This window comes from Protomyctophum parallelum, assembly GCF_964188405.1.
Source record: "Protomyctophum parallelum genome assembly, chromosome: 7".
Lineage (NCBI taxonomy): Eukaryota > Metazoa > Chordata > Actinopteri > Myctophiformes > Myctophidae > Protomyctophum > Protomyctophum parallelum.
This window is the reverse complement of record NC_139705.1, coordinates 21,090,531-21,105,697: the sequence shown is the minus strand read 5'-3', so window position 1 is coordinate 21,105,697 and position 15,167 is coordinate 21,090,531. Positions and strand designations below refer to the sequence as shown.

General features: G+C 41.1%; 1 protein-coding gene across 13 annotated transcripts in view; it reads right to left on the bottom strand.

Moving 5' to 3' along the window:
* The window catches only part of huwe1 (HECT, UBA and WWE domain containing E3 ubiquitin protein ligase 1), a 57,357-nt gene extending 42,487 nt beyond the window's left edge, over positions 1-14,870 (bottom strand). For 10 of the 13 annotated variants that reach the window (XM_083769634.1, XM_083769625.1, XM_083769629.1 and 7 more), the window contains exons 1-19: positions 14,812-14,870; positions 12,563-12,632; positions 4,463-4,512; positions 4,268-4,337; positions 4,069-4,167; positions 3,679-3,885; positions 3,270-3,422; positions 3,120-3,182; positions 2,873-2,950; positions 2,687-2,737; positions 2,405-2,573; positions 2,184-2,284; positions 1,879-2,029; positions 1,452-1,579; positions 1,214-1,354; positions 979-1,087; positions 637-744; positions 449-550; positions 223-303 (exon numbers count right to left, since the gene is read on the bottom strand). In XM_083769634.1, coding sequence (XP_083625760.1) covers positions 223-303; positions 449-550; positions 637-744; positions 979-1,087; positions 1,214-1,354; positions 1,452-1,579; positions 1,879-2,029; positions 2,184-2,284; positions 2,405-2,573; positions 2,687-2,737; positions 2,873-2,950; positions 3,120-3,182; positions 3,270-3,422; positions 3,679-3,885; positions 4,069-4,167; positions 4,268-4,312 — 1,786 coding nt within the window. In that variant the 5' untranslated portion in view covers positions 4,313-4,337; positions 4,463-4,512; positions 12,563-12,632; positions 14,812-14,870. Of the gene's footprint in view, positions 1-222; positions 304-448; positions 551-636; positions 745-978; positions 1,088-1,213; positions 1,355-1,451; positions 1,580-1,878; positions 2,030-2,183; positions 2,285-2,404; positions 2,574-2,686; positions 2,738-2,872; positions 2,951-3,119; positions 3,183-3,269; positions 3,423-3,678; positions 3,886-4,068; positions 4,168-4,267; positions 4,338-4,462; positions 4,513-5,877; positions 6,174-12,562; positions 12,633-14,811 lie in introns of those variants that run through there. The other 3 variants (XM_083769632.1, XM_083769631.1, XM_083769630.1) reach the window with 3 other exon arrangements.
* Positions 14,871-15,167: the final 297 nt, after the last annotated feature.

The following is a 15,167-nucleotide window of genomic DNA, read 5'->3' as shown; positions in this document are numbered from 1 at the left end:
ATTCATACATTGGTGAAGAGCGCCTGCCCCTCTGGCGTAATCACTAAAAACTAAAAACGTCCGGCCCAGGGACGTCAATGGCGGTTAAGTGTTGGATTTGGTCTGATGTCGTCCAGGGGCAGTTAATGTGTTAGTATTGGATATACCAACTGGCAAAGATACTACTTGGGTACGTTTTAAAAGAGGGCATATGCTTTCCCTAAACTAGGAATGTTTACTCACCCAATAGAAAGAGTGAAGGACCGTAATACTCTGCATTACTGATGATGTGCTTGAGTGAGGTAGGCAAGGACCCATCCATTACTAAAGAAAGCAAATGAGACACAGGTCAGCAAAGGCACACACTATGACCCTCGAATGCGATATATTTAGCAATAGCATGATTTGCATAGGGATCTTGGCCTAAACACCACATTATTATTAATGAGCCTGTATGCCAATAGCTTACCATGGCGGATACCATCAGAAAATGCAGGATCCTGGATGGCTTTCTTTAAGAAGTTTAGCATTGACTTCAACAGAGCTGCCCTCTGGGGGATACACTGTGTGCCTGTGGGGCAAGACATTGACATAATGAGAAAATGAGCTACTGAAGAACATTTGTATGTAGGAAACTTGGCCTTTATGTGCGTGTACCTGTGCGAGGCGTGTTGGCAGTGCTGCTCTGCACTCGGTGGTCCATTTCTGGTCTGGAACCAGAGGATGTGGATGGGCCAGGGCTGCTCTCCATTGCAACTTCTGACACTGCAGGAACACAAGCACACAACACATTTAGACACATGTAAGGCAATGTATGGCTCAGCAGGATCTGGCAAATGCCAACATCTCTAATCTTTGAACCCCTGTTGAGTCTCAGTGCACCCCAATATCCTCTGTAGGGTTATCCTGGGTTCTAGATTAAGACTAGCTATTTTTGGCGAAGAGCCCAGGGGTTCTGTGGTTAACCATTGCCAAGTATAGGGTTTAACAATGACTTACTGTCCATGTCTGTATCCATATCTTCCGACTCCACAGCCGTGCTGCTCGGCCTCTGGATCTTTGGCTTGATGACAAAAGGGCACTCTTTCCTTGACAGGTCCACTTCATGCTGCAAACACAAAGATAGATGGAGAGAGGGGTTAGCGAGTCCAGACATTTAGCCGGGCCTATGGTGAATTTGTAGTTCGAGTGCTGCGTCAGACACTGTGAAAGAAGAGCAGAATGCATCACCAACCTCCAGTCGGCTGATAAAGATGGTAAGGCCGGTGTGGGACTGAAAGGCAGCCATATCTAGGTTAGTGATGAGGTCCACTACTCTCACTGCCCGCGTCACAAAGGTGATCTGATCCTGCTCATCCCCAAGGAACTTGATCACCTACAGAGTGGATAGGCGTTAGGCAAGGATGGTAAAAGAACAAATATTCAAAATCATATCGCAACACCACTGGCAGTGATTTAAAGTTTGGACCTACCTTAAGTAGGGCTTCCATCATGCCACAGGATACTAAAGCTTCTCCACCAGCATCATAGCTGGCCAGATGGTAGAGGAAGGAGAAGAGTGCTGTTGCAAACTGGTGCGGGTAGGGTTCCATCAGGGGGTCTGGCAATACCAAGCATTGTTTCAAAGTGAGTGACACACACACACACACACACACACACACACACACACACACACACACACACACACACACACACACACACACACACACACACACACACACACACACACACACACACACACACACACACACACACACACACACACACACACACACACACACACACACACACACACACACACACACACACACACACACACACACACACACACACACACACACACACACACACACACACACACACACACACACACACACACACACAAAAATTGGTGCTCACCAATCATGGCTTGTATACAGTTGCGCACCAACACGGGCAGGAAGCCGTGATAGGAAGCAGTGCCGGTGCAGTCAATAATGTTGGATAGCTTTGGTGTTCTTTCCAGATGGACGATGGAAGTTAAAGTGCGCAAAGATGCTGCCTTTATATCCTAAAGGGGAAGAATAGCACATTTGTGGTAAAATTGTATGGGGAGTCCATTTAAAATTTTATTTTCACATGAATATTAATCAAACAACGTTGGCTGCACATGGACATAGGATACAGAGTATTATTTCATAAACAAGTACTGTCCAGCTTCTTACCACAAGCTGTTTGTCCGTTATCTGTAACACATCCACCAGCTCCTCTATTAAGCCATTGTATAGAATACTGTTGGCCGACTCCTGGAGTGCATTCGAATAGACTGGGAAAGAGTGACAGAATAATGTCAGCAGTGAGCACTCACTGTAAGTAAATAACCGTATATAATAATAAACTGTTTGCATAGTAATAAAAAGGGACGGTACTGGTACACACTACTCACCCAGTATAGAGATGGCATGCAGTCGGGCCTGCACAGCCTGCAACCTCTTCTTGTGATTTGAGAAGCCGTGGGCCAGGCGGATGTGTGTGAACAGCAGGGTCTGCTTGTCTTTAGGGATGTTGTACATCACCGTCAACGACTCCATGATCTCAGAGGGACTCTCAGAAATCTGGGAGACATGGAGCAGGGATAAAAATAGCAGGGGTGTGAGCAGGCAATGTAAAAGGGGTCATTATACACAATACTTGCTGATAAACAACACAATTCAATATCTTGCTTTACCTTGTCAAGCTGCTCGATGTGAATATAGTGTAGTGTATTACTACTGGTCTGCTGTAGAAAGAAGATAGCCCAAATTATTTGCCATATTAGTAAACTGACAATGGCAAAACTAACAATAATGACCTTCACATTGCCATTATGTATTGTACAATGTTCGGAAATCATAAACCCATTTCCTGCCATTACCTTTCTCTCTACTTTGACCTCAGGACCGGGTTCAGCATAGAACTCAAAGTGCAGTGTGGTGGCACTGGGGGGATACTTCTGTTCGCATTTCAAGGGGTGTCAGCACAGTAAGAGGAATAGATTATTGAAGTGATTTTTTAGTCTTATTTGAAAGCCATAATGAGAAAAGTAAAAATTCCACGAAAGGACAATCGTTCTGACTTTTGTCCAAATGAGTTATTGAGTTTTAACTTTGACAAACACTTACAGTCATAGACAGGTCCCTGCAGCATTCTGCTAGACCGAAGCCATTCTCTTTACCACCCCAACTCTGCGGGAGAGAACAAAGACACTCAATTCTTGAAAAAGGGACAACTGTCATTATGTCAATGGGGGGAAATTATGGCATTATTCAGACCTCTGCCAGGTGCTGCAGACGGGCCAGTAGAGGGGTCCTCTTGTCAGAACCCAGTCTGGTGATGTAGTTTGACCGCTTACTGAACACATAAAGCAGGTTCAGCACAGACAGGACCACCTGCATATCACATGACGCTAGCAGGGTGGTTAAGTGCTGTGAAGAGAGGAAAAACGAGAAAGAGACAGAGAAAGTGGTTAATAAATACTAAAAAGGAGCGAGTTTGTTGACTCTAGTTCTAGTCTGACAGGTACATGATCCAGAGGGGAACAAGGAGAATGGTACATGATACAGAAGAGAAAAATGAGTGTCAAGTTTAGGTTATGCTTAGGGGGCAAAACGTGTTGTGCAAGTGCAACATGTTGGCACAACATGCTTGACAAAAAAAAAAAGAAATGTATTTTCAACCTACCTCTATAGAACTGTAGAGGTGCCTGGAGAAGCTGTACTCAATGAGCAGTGCTGTAAAGTTGAGCACAGCCAGCAGCAGGGCTTTGAGTTGCCCATTGTCTGGCCGGTCACACACCAGCAACCAAGACATATTCTCTACAGTCTGTCCTGCGTCGCACAGAATGCCATCGAAGCGGTCTAGTAGGTCCACCCAGTGGTACAACTCACACTGATGAGGACACAAGCACCTTTTAATAACTAAGCCAAACATTTCACTTAGGTTTAATTCCAAAAAAATACAGAGGTGCTTCAAGTTTGGATACTTTTTTGGGATGGGAGATAGTAAGTCCAGGTGCAGACTGACTCTACATGAAAAGGAATCCCTCCCCCTTGCATCTCTGTTGTGGCTTACCTTGCCAATATTCCATGTCTTGATGTGCTGCAGTTCAAGCAGCAGTTGTTCGTCGTTGCATGCCTTAAGTTTCTCTATAAGTGTCCTGCAGTCAGCAGGCTGCACAGATCAGATCATGATAATGTTAGGGACAGACAGGAAAATTACAATGACCATAATTAGTAGTAACCGAGTCTAAGCCAACATCATGTACACTCACAGCTTCTGTGGGGGTTTTCTTTAATTTGCTTCTGTCGACTTTCATTGTTGCTTCTTATTATTTGCTGCTTCTGTCAAGAAATTGCATGTCATTCAACTGTACCAAGACACAACACTGAATATAGTGGTGATTATCAAATTACAGTGGTACAAAAGTAACAACATTTTATGACATGAATAACTATTATTTACTTACAGTAAGTAATTTGGCAATACCCACTTAACAGCATGTTCCATTCACGTTACCTGCACACACAAACACATTGTATTAATTAAGCTGGTTTATGGTAAAACGCACCTTAAATTTTCAGAAGCCAAGACCTCAGATTGTACAAAAATGCAATAAAAACAGTCAACTATTACTTAAAGCTATATAAAAATCATGGTCAGTCAAATTAACCTATTAGCATTACAATAAACAATGCAACAGCCAAAAAAATATATTCTAGAAAAATAATATTGATTCAGTTTTGGTACAAGGCAGTCAACGAATTGACTAGACTTCAGTCATCCTGTGAAAAACAATGAGTTTAGAAAATTAGTGCTACTAGTCAGCAAACTGAGACCCACTATAATTGGCTAGCAGGTGATGCTAACGTTTCGTTTACCTTAGCTAGCAAGCCAGGCGAATTAGTAGCTAGCCAACTACTATACAAAGTCACTGTAATTTGTTTGACGCCCAACTCGGTGAATTGACGTTTTACATGCTCAAGAAAAGGCACTCATGTATGTTGACCCATGAAACAAACGTCGAGCCAATTGACGGCAGTGGTTGGCCCGTCAGTGACTTGACACTGACAGGTTAAAGTTATAGCTGAAGCTGGCTAAATTTAGCCCTATCGTTAGCAACACAAACATTACCTGACTGCCTTCAGGCTGCCACAAGATTCAATAATCGAACACCTCGGTTACTAGTTAGATCAGCAACATGCCCGGCTCATACAGCGAGCGAAACCCTCACAACGAACCGATCCTTCAGATCGATAGCTGGGGGAGTTGGTCTGTAGGAGCTATACCAGTCCAGTAGCAAACAGCTACTTCAAAGCAACAAAATAAAATCCAGACGAAAGAAAAAAAAACCTTGTGATAGCCAGCTAACATTACCATTCACCACAGCACGTGATACATAACATATGCACTGGGCATCAAACCGCAGAGGTTTAGCAACAGACTTGAGAAAAAGCCTGCCGTATAGTCTACTGAGACTTGTAGACCGCCACTAGTTTTGACTCGCTGTCCCGTGGAACACTGGACTAGTTTAGCTCGCGGCTGCAGCAGCGCAGGCCGCACCGTCGATGCTAACACGTATAGCTACACTTCGTCAAACCAGCGCGTCTCAGTGAAAACGAATGACGCAATTTTCAAATGAAAAAGGTGTCGACGACAATTTTTTCCGTTGAAAATGCGTCATTTTTGTCGAGACACCGCTCGTGCGGTGAAGTATAAACTAAGCATCAGAAGCCCGCACTGTCACCCCCTGCATCACCACCACAAGCCAGCGGGTACGTCCGTGGCGTGCACCCGGCACAGCTCAACAACAACAATAGGTTTTTGGTTGTGCATCAAAACACTTGCATTCATATTATTTCTGGCAAAAGTTATAATTCTTACCCCCGGCCTTTCAGCTAGACAACCGTGGCACGCGTTGCTGGCTGGCTAGCTATAGCAAGCTAGCTGCTAGTTGAATAGCAATAGCAGAAACGCATAACGTTAATAACTCGCTGAATCATTCTCAGACGGGTCTAACGTGACACTGCGAGTTGGTGTATTTCAGTTTTCTTTTTGGGGCAAACAGCCGAGTAGAAACCGGCTCGGGATAGTGATGTGTTCCTCTGCCAGGTTGTTAGATTATGGTCATTTTTTTCGGAGAGGAAGCGCGCGTGTATCCGTAGCATGTAGTGAGTGGGTACTGGCTGTCGGCACTACAGTCACTATGACTGGGTAGTGTGCAGAGTGAATAACGTTATGACATGGGCCAGTGTCTTTCTCGTCTCATACGTTTCTCAACGCAGTGCACAATATACAGACAGAGCATAATGGGTGACCGTTGGAATTTAATTTTATATCAGCTAAATTGTTTTGTAGATTAATTTATTTGTAATCAATTATTTAATGGCCAGTAACACTAACGTTGTCAGCAAATGTTTACATTACATAAGTATATAACTAATTTGCCTACCCACAATAATAATATATAAACATTAATATCCATCAGGTGTGCAGCCATTTTAGTTATGCCAATTACAACACTATTAACTAAGGAATGCAGTGTGTCTTCAACACTGTCACTGACATGTCTTTCTTTAAGTAATGCTTTAATTATTGTACTTGTCAATGTGGTTCCAAAGCTCACAACATAAATTAACTGGACTCTTATTAGCTTATGAGTGAAATGATAGATTCAAAAATAATAAGAAAACCCATTTCAGATTTGATTGCGGCCTAAGGTTAAGGAAATATTACTACCGGAACTACATAGTCTTGCGAGCCAGACTGTTACCAACTTGCCTCCCACAATTTTCTAAAATGCAGTCTGGAGCACCGAAGCACTGAAAATGATCAAGCGAGATGTGACACCTCCTTCCCACATCCCTTTTTGTCTTTATAGTCACACAAATGTATAAAAATATAAATAAAGATCATCCAAGCATCTAATAGCTTGCTGCTTAGCAGAAATGGAAATAAAAAAGAAATGTAGATGCATTTTGTGAACGGAAATTACCAACAGATGACAGCTTCTCGTCTCAGATTCCGGGAGGTGTAGTTCCAGACTATAGCATTCAGATTGTGGAATAGTAGTCTGGCTACGGGAGACTAGGAACTACAGTACACATGCCAAAAGCAGAGAATGGAAGCTCTCATCCGTTAGTAATTTCAGCTAACAAAAAATATTTAAAAAAATCTTTAACATTCATTTTGCAATTTCCATTTCTGATAAGCAGCACGCTATATAAGCTTCGATTATTTGGATTTATATTAGGACATATTTGTGCGACTACAAAGACGAAAGGGAAGTGGGCAGGAGGCGTCACATCCACTTTATCCTCTGATCAGAGCTTCCATGCGCCAGACTGTATGACGGAAGCATTTAGTCCGGCAGCCGACAGGCCTCTTTTGTTTAAAGTGGGAAATTTGGTATATAGTCTTTTTTATTGGCCTAAAATATTGTCTATATATATATAGGAGTTTCTTGTGGCCCTACCATTAACATCCTATGGCAGGCAAAATGTCAAACTTTCCTTTTGTTTTAAGTGGCATGTGACATGTCAAACTGGGGGTTATTCATTATTCTGAATCCATTCCAAGCATTAGTTTTGCACAAAAACCACTCCTTGGGCTAAAAGCAGCCATAGCCACTTTCCCAAATGTGCTGACCTCATCACATTTGTCATGACGTCTAAGGCCGTTTTTAGCCCAAGGAGTGCATTTTGTGCAAAACTAATGCTTGGAATGGATTCAGAATCAGAACCATGAAAACCCTAGTTTGACATGCTACTTAAAGCAAAAGGAAAGTTTGAAATCTTTTCCTGCCATAGGATGTTAATGGTAGCAAGAAAACCCTATAAAAAATTGCCCAATAGTGACAGTCTGTCAGCAAGTGGATTCATGAATGTATGCATATAGACAATATTTTATTTCCCAGCCCATAACCCCAGCTGCCGGACTAATTTAAAAAATGTGGAGGCAACAGTCTGGCTTGCTAGCTGACTAGCCGCAAGTAACTTAGATAATAATGCTATCTGGCATCCAAGTTCATCGATAGCCCATTCATTGAAACTGAAAAGTCCTATCTGATTATATTAAACAACTTTAAACTCACCAAGATTGGACCTGTACGGAAAGCTCTTTGTATCTGTCAAGTCTTTGTTTAATAAAAATCCACCATAGACAATAAATGGTAAATTTATATAGCACCTATATCCAAGGCGCTTTACAGAGACTGCACACACACACACACACACACACACACACACACACACGCGCACAGAATTGGCCGAAAATGATGTATTCGAAAAAATTTCGAATGTCGAATGTATACGATTTTGAATGTATATTAATATTGCAGAATATGCTGTAAAACTCTTTCTTTATCTATATGGTCCGGTCCTGTATGGGTTGGTTGGTTGGTTGGTTGGTGCTGAGAAATGCACTCTTGAGTCTTGCGAGATCAAATTAATGATTCATAATTATCTTAATAGCCTAATTTTTGTATAATGTTTAGTTTACGTGGCACAGTCTCGCCAGAACTCAATGATATTGTTATTTTTTACATTCGATTATGGAATATTCGTTGGCCGCACGCACGCACACACACTTACTCTGGGGGAGCCCGGGTTTGAAGTTGGGAACCTTGCGGTTCCCATCAGGTCACTCTACCCCTTAGCCACTGCCACCTACGACAATAGACATATTTTGACCTACTTTCTGTCAATATAAATAAGTTCTGTGCAGGTGATTCGTTTTCTTAAGTGTTTGAATGTATAAGGGGCCAAGGGCTCATTGGAAATCACTCAACGGTCCTGTGAAATTCTACATAATGCGGCAGGAGGCAGCAGGACATTCAGTTATTGAAAGAGTGCTTCCAAACTCTTAATGCTAATAATGACCTGCAAAGAATTTAATGTGGACTTTTATGGAGCAAAAACATGACATAGGCCTACAAAGGGGATTACCAAAGCTTTTCGTACAGCTTCAACATTTGTGAGTTTAACGACGTTTAATCAGATAGGACTTTTCTGTTGGAAAAATGGGCTGTCAAGGGTTGGTATTGCAACTCAGACACTAGATAGCATTAAAGGCATCAAAGTTGCTTGTGGCTACTAGCTGACCAGTGACCACAGGAATGATACTGTGGTAAATCATTAAAAAAAAACTGAAATCAATTTACGTATCGTTTACAGGTGTTCATGAATCATGATGCATTTTTGCAGCAGGTGTTTATTCTGCTTTAAGTCGTGTACATATTAGTTTTATATGCTTTTATGTAAGTTTTATGTATGCTTTAGCCTCATGTGTTGAAGCAGTATGGACAGTTTCTTTCCCCGACAGATATTTTTATAGTTTTTTCGTACAGGAATGAGACTGCTTACAAATGTTCTTGTGAGGCATTGTGAATTTGTATGGCAACATTTGATGGTAAAGTATATATTTCTGCAAAAAAGCCAGAATGGTGATGGTAAATGGCAGGACCTTCCTGCAAACTTTTTTTTTTTGCCAACGCAACAGGAGCCCCTGAGATGATGTGGTAGTCCCAAACATACCCCCGCTTCTATGCCGCAAAGCCATACCTGCCAGTGTCAAATTTTGAAAATAAGGGAGATTTTCAAACACAATAAGGCCCCCCACTCAAAAGAACCCAAAACAAAACACACAATGAATACTTTGTTAGCCTACTAGGCACTAAAGCACTATTGTGTTTAGAATGTCGCTAAATTTTTATACGTAAGTGCGCGTGCTTGCGTGCATGCGTGCGCACGTGTATATATATATATATACACACACACACACACACACACCGGTATTTGTATTTTTTATAATCAGTTGCGTTCAACATAAATCCATGGATATTCATAAACCAATAAGTGGGATGGTGCAGTAACAAAATGTACCAGACCAGTGCAACTATATGTAAATGCACCAGACCAGTGCAACTATTACTATATGGTGTTATAACGCTTAAATTATTTATTTATTTTAATTATAACGCTTTAGCATTAGAGGAAGGAAAGAAGGAAGGAAAGCAGGAGAAACACTAGGTTAACCAGAGTAATAGCTGGTCATGGCTAGATACTATAGGCACGTCTAGAGAAATGCTTTAGTAGATTCTTAGTTGGGGTTAGGCACTGTTACACCGGGTACGATGTGTGATTAATGTGTGATTAATTAGCCTGAAAATATTTTACAAATTGTTGTTTGTGTACATCCAAACGCAAATATTACAAAAAGATACAGGGAGTCAGGGACACAATCTTTATTAAGTTCAGTAAGAAATAATTTCTTACTGAACTTAATACAGGTACTGATCTGTATGAATGAGGCATCAAATGATCAAATATATGAATAGCTTTCATGGAAAATTCCAACATGGGTTTGGTGCGATTTAATGAATACATTTTAGTTATACATGTAGGTTAGGCAATATTAGTATTGTTGCGTTTGAGGCATGGGTTAATTAGGTGTGACTTAATACATTTTAGTCAGGGTTAGGCACTGTTAGTATGGTTGGTTGAATTATTAATACATTTTAGTTAAGGTAATTTTACTAATTGTAGGTTAGGCACTGTTATGGTTACACTAAGCATGGCTTTGATGCCATTAAAACAATACGTAATAAAATGCACTGTAGTTGGCGCACATGTTAAGTTCCTTTCCACCATGGAGACTGGGGTTACACTGTAGTTAACTGGGTTAACATGGCCCGGACCACCAGGCACTTAGGTTGTGTAGCCTGACAGCACGTCGTGGGTTCGAGTCCCGATCCCGACGGCCTTTGCTGTGCGTCACTCCCCGTCTCTCTCCCCGTTTCCTGTCAACCTAGTGTTCCATCAATAAAAGCATGAAAAGCCCCAGAATAAATCTTAAAAAAGAAAAAGGGGTTAACTTGGATCTATCATCTATATTGAGGAGGACGGAGGATGTGCTGTATAAACAAAAACTAGAGCTCAAGCAGTCAAGCTGGAAAATCGCACTCATAAAATACATAAAGGTATCTGTATCAAAGAACACATTGGGAAGTGTCAAAATACAACAATGATAACATTCACGTTAACCTCCTTTAAGGTTAGCCATGGGTTTGGTGATCGTTATGGTTAGGATAATGATCTGAGGAGGGTGTTCAATGAGAGAATGCGAGCAGCTTTAACAAATGTCAGGTCCCATCTAACCATGACCATGTAGTGCGTGTGGATAAAGCTTCTGAAATATCACGTCAATTGAAGGGACAATTTATTTTTAATCTCCTACTGACCAGTAGAGCACGAGAAACATTTTTACTTTTGAGCACATAGTAATTTTTTCTGGGTTTGGCACAAGTAATTCCAGCCATAAACCAGTTTCTCTATAATCTCTAGTGAAAGAAATTACCACATCTGCTAGAGAAAAGAATAAATAATAATAAAATAAATAAGCCTAATAATTTAGTTGAATATCCACTGAATCACTGAATGAACAAGTGTTCATATCATAAACTTTGCCAACAGCTGTAGCCAGGTCTTCAACCCTTATTAGAACCACAAAGCATGAATACTGAATGATAAATGAATCATGGAACTGAAGAACAATGTAATGGAGACAGCAGCTGAACGTACCATTTGCATTTGAACTTGTTTGCTCTCGTCTAGCTGAACAAGCAGGGTGGATTTATAGTAAGACCTGTTCTTCAATACAGACACAAACGTAATTTAAATCCTCTGCATCCTAAACTATATGTTGATACCGGTACATATAGTTTTATAAGTAATAATAATTGTTCATTACAATGATCCGGGAACATAAAGATGATGGCATCCTGGCTTTATGTCCTAGAGTCAATCTCAGTGCAGTGAATGTTAATGTTTTCACACTTCGTACTGTGGCACAGGAAGACCATATTAACCCATTTAGACCTGTATAGGACGTTATATCTTTCAATCCAGGACAACCTCTGTGTCTCATTAGTTATTGCTAAACATGTGTATTTTTTTTTAATTTGAACTTCGGTTAGAAACATCCAGCGCACACTGCTGCACAGATGTTCCTCAGACAATAAAAATGGGCGGCAGTGGTTCGATGGGGTAGAGAGTGGCTGGTGGCCCGGTAGAGTGGCTGGATGGGAACTGCGAGATCCCAGGCTCCTCCAGAGTTAGTGTAGATGTAGAAGTGTCCTTGATCAAGACTCTTAACCCCTAATTACTCCCGATGTGCAGGTTGGTGCCTCCTTGCATGGTTTCCTCTGCCATCTGTGTATGAATGTGTGTGTGTGTGTGATGCACAATCTATGTAAAACGCCTTGGATAAAGGTGCTATATACTGTAAATTTACATTTACCATTGAAAATGGTAAAATGGTAAGGGAAGCCATTTCGTGCAAATGAATAGATTCACAGTTAGATTTTATCCACCACCCATCCATCGTGCATCGAGCTGTGAATGTGTTATGCACTTGGCCTATAGACGAATCTACAGAGCGGCAATCTTATTCTGTTCTGATGGCTAGTAGCGTACTACTGTATCAATGTGCCTCAGCCTAAATAGTTCACAGCATCTTGGCAGAACAGGCCTTCACTATGTAACCATTTTTAGCAGTACATTGTACATACCACAATCTGCTTTGGTTCATTAGCTCCATCATTCTCCTCCTCGGCTAGTTTCGTAGTCTCTTTAAACTCTCTGAAAGAAAGGGGAAACAAAAAAAGATTAAGACCATGAGGATAATCTTTGAAGTTCCCCCTACTGTATACCAGGGGTAGACAGAAAAGTTTAAATACATGAAATGTTAAAAAGGTAAATATTGTCCGTGATCATGGCTATTATGAAACTATTTACAATAGCAAGCACTTAAAAAAAATAAAGTCTTTCACAACAACTAACACAAGTGTCACAAGTTTTACTCATTAGCTGAGGATCTTATCCACATAAACTTGCAATGACTGATCTGAATGAAGGTTCAGTGTTTTCTCAAGGACACTGACAGACCAGAGCAGGAATTGAATTGTGATCATTTGCATCGTATAATCAATATACATTAACCACTTCCTTCTTTCTGATTTTCCCCTTCTTCTACAATAAGTGCGGTATTGTCCTCTGGCTAGCGGCCAGAAAGTGTCTGACTTTTTCCTTTTACTGGTCCTTATCCAAACAAACTAAACCAAAAGAGTTGAGCTGCTGATCCTGTGGCACTCAGCTGGATTTAACAGTGTACAATATATATATATATTATATATATATATTTTGCAATTACATGTTCAGGCACAGAGAATGGCTTTAACCGTCTTCTGTTCGTACCGGATGTGTGGTGGACTGAAAATAGTAATAGCCTAACCATCTCAAAGTTTGATAAGGCCATTTGTCTCTCCCACACTGGTAGCGTGCTCAGTCAGCTATGCTCGTGCATGTTCATGTTGAAGTCACGTGAATCAGTAAATATGAAAGAGATGAACACTATGCAAACTACTGTGATTGGTCACAGCCAGGGCACATTATGAAAGGAATAGCTTCACTTAATATAGTAGTGTTTTATACAACTCAATAGTGAAAACCAAAATCAGCTTCAAGGGAAACAAGGATTCAAAGTTGTTATGGTTGATCGCGTGGTGTCAAATTTTTATATATATACACATTTGAAACCCAGAAAGAGTTCTGCTGTCAAATCAGTCAGGTTGATTTGAAATTAAACAATCAACATTTCAAATTCCATTAGTGCTTCCACATTGGCCCGTGCTTTGAGTTAGTCCTGACCCCTTCCTTCAGCTTAGTAGTGGGTTGGCATGTAAGCAATTATGCCAGCCATTGTTACAATGCAGATTGATTTGGGGGCATGCATGCATGCCTAGAAAATGAAATTCTTTCACAATTGTATAAGGTTTCAAATAGACTGGATATATCGCACACCCCTGTCATTATTCAAAACTTGCTGATAGTTAAGTACTGCTGGATTGCATGTCAAGTTCAAACTTTGTGGCAGAACAGCCAACTGCAGTTGAACAAGATGGTTGTTTAGAGACGCAGTACGTCTTTTTCGGTCCAAAACGTGCCCCAGGATTGTAACGTTATTTTAAACATTTATTTTAGTAGGACAACAATTATTGTTCACCGTGTAACGTTATAGACAACACACTTATCCAAGATGAAGAAGGCAAGACACATACATGTTGACATCCTCAGTCAGCATCATACAGAATGCAGGGATGTCAGGCCAGCTTCATCGCTTGTCTGACGTAGTTTGGCTACACTAATTAGCAAGCTTCCATCAATCACTTTACTCCGGTTAACGTTTGCTAATGCTAACCTCACCGGCACCACAACAGTATCATCATTGAAAGGTAACCCTAACTTGAGTACACGTAACGTTGGCAAAGTTAGAAACTGAACAACGTTAGCTGGCGTGAAGTTATAGCACACGGACATTGGCGAGCTGCCTCCCGTCTGCTCCAAACTGGCGTTAACCGCTAGCTACTTACTTACATACAAAATGTCAAATCCGCAATCTGACACTGGCATTTTCTCACCGTCGTAAACGTTTACATTTACCCAACAGTAGCACACAGACATAACGTGCACATACCAACACATATTGAACCCGAGTGTGTGGCGTGTGTATGTATGTTAGCTAGCAAGCAAGCGGCCAGCAGCACACAATGCTCTATCGGCGGAATCGTGGCTAAATTAAAAATGGCGGTTTACACAGCAGAAAGGTCCGGACTTTACCCCTCAAAAGACGATCGCTTTGTAGGACATTAAACACCATTTTAGATAGAAACTCAAAACAGCAATTAGCTAAGAGAATGAATGTACAGCCTTAGGAGAGTATAGACCAAAACTATAGTGTGGAATACATCTGTCTGCTTACCTCGGTGCGTGTTAATTTCACTTCTCCATCTTGCACTAACGCGAGTAGTAGGGCAGTTTATTTCTCGCGAGAATGACCGCCGCTGTCTGCGTGCGTTACCCTGGGCACTCCCTTTGCTAAAAAACAAAACTAATCATGTCTATTATTTTGGGCCGGGGCATATCTCATAAGTAGGGTGGGTATTCACCTATGGTATTCACTTACTACACATTATCGCTACAGTGGTGTATAAATGTGCACACGAAAAGCACTCGGCACAATGCTTTTAGCTTTGAAAAATATACTTTAATTCATCTCGATATGAAAATGTATTCAAACTGAATGAAACCCATGGGATAAAGATCCGACATTTTAAC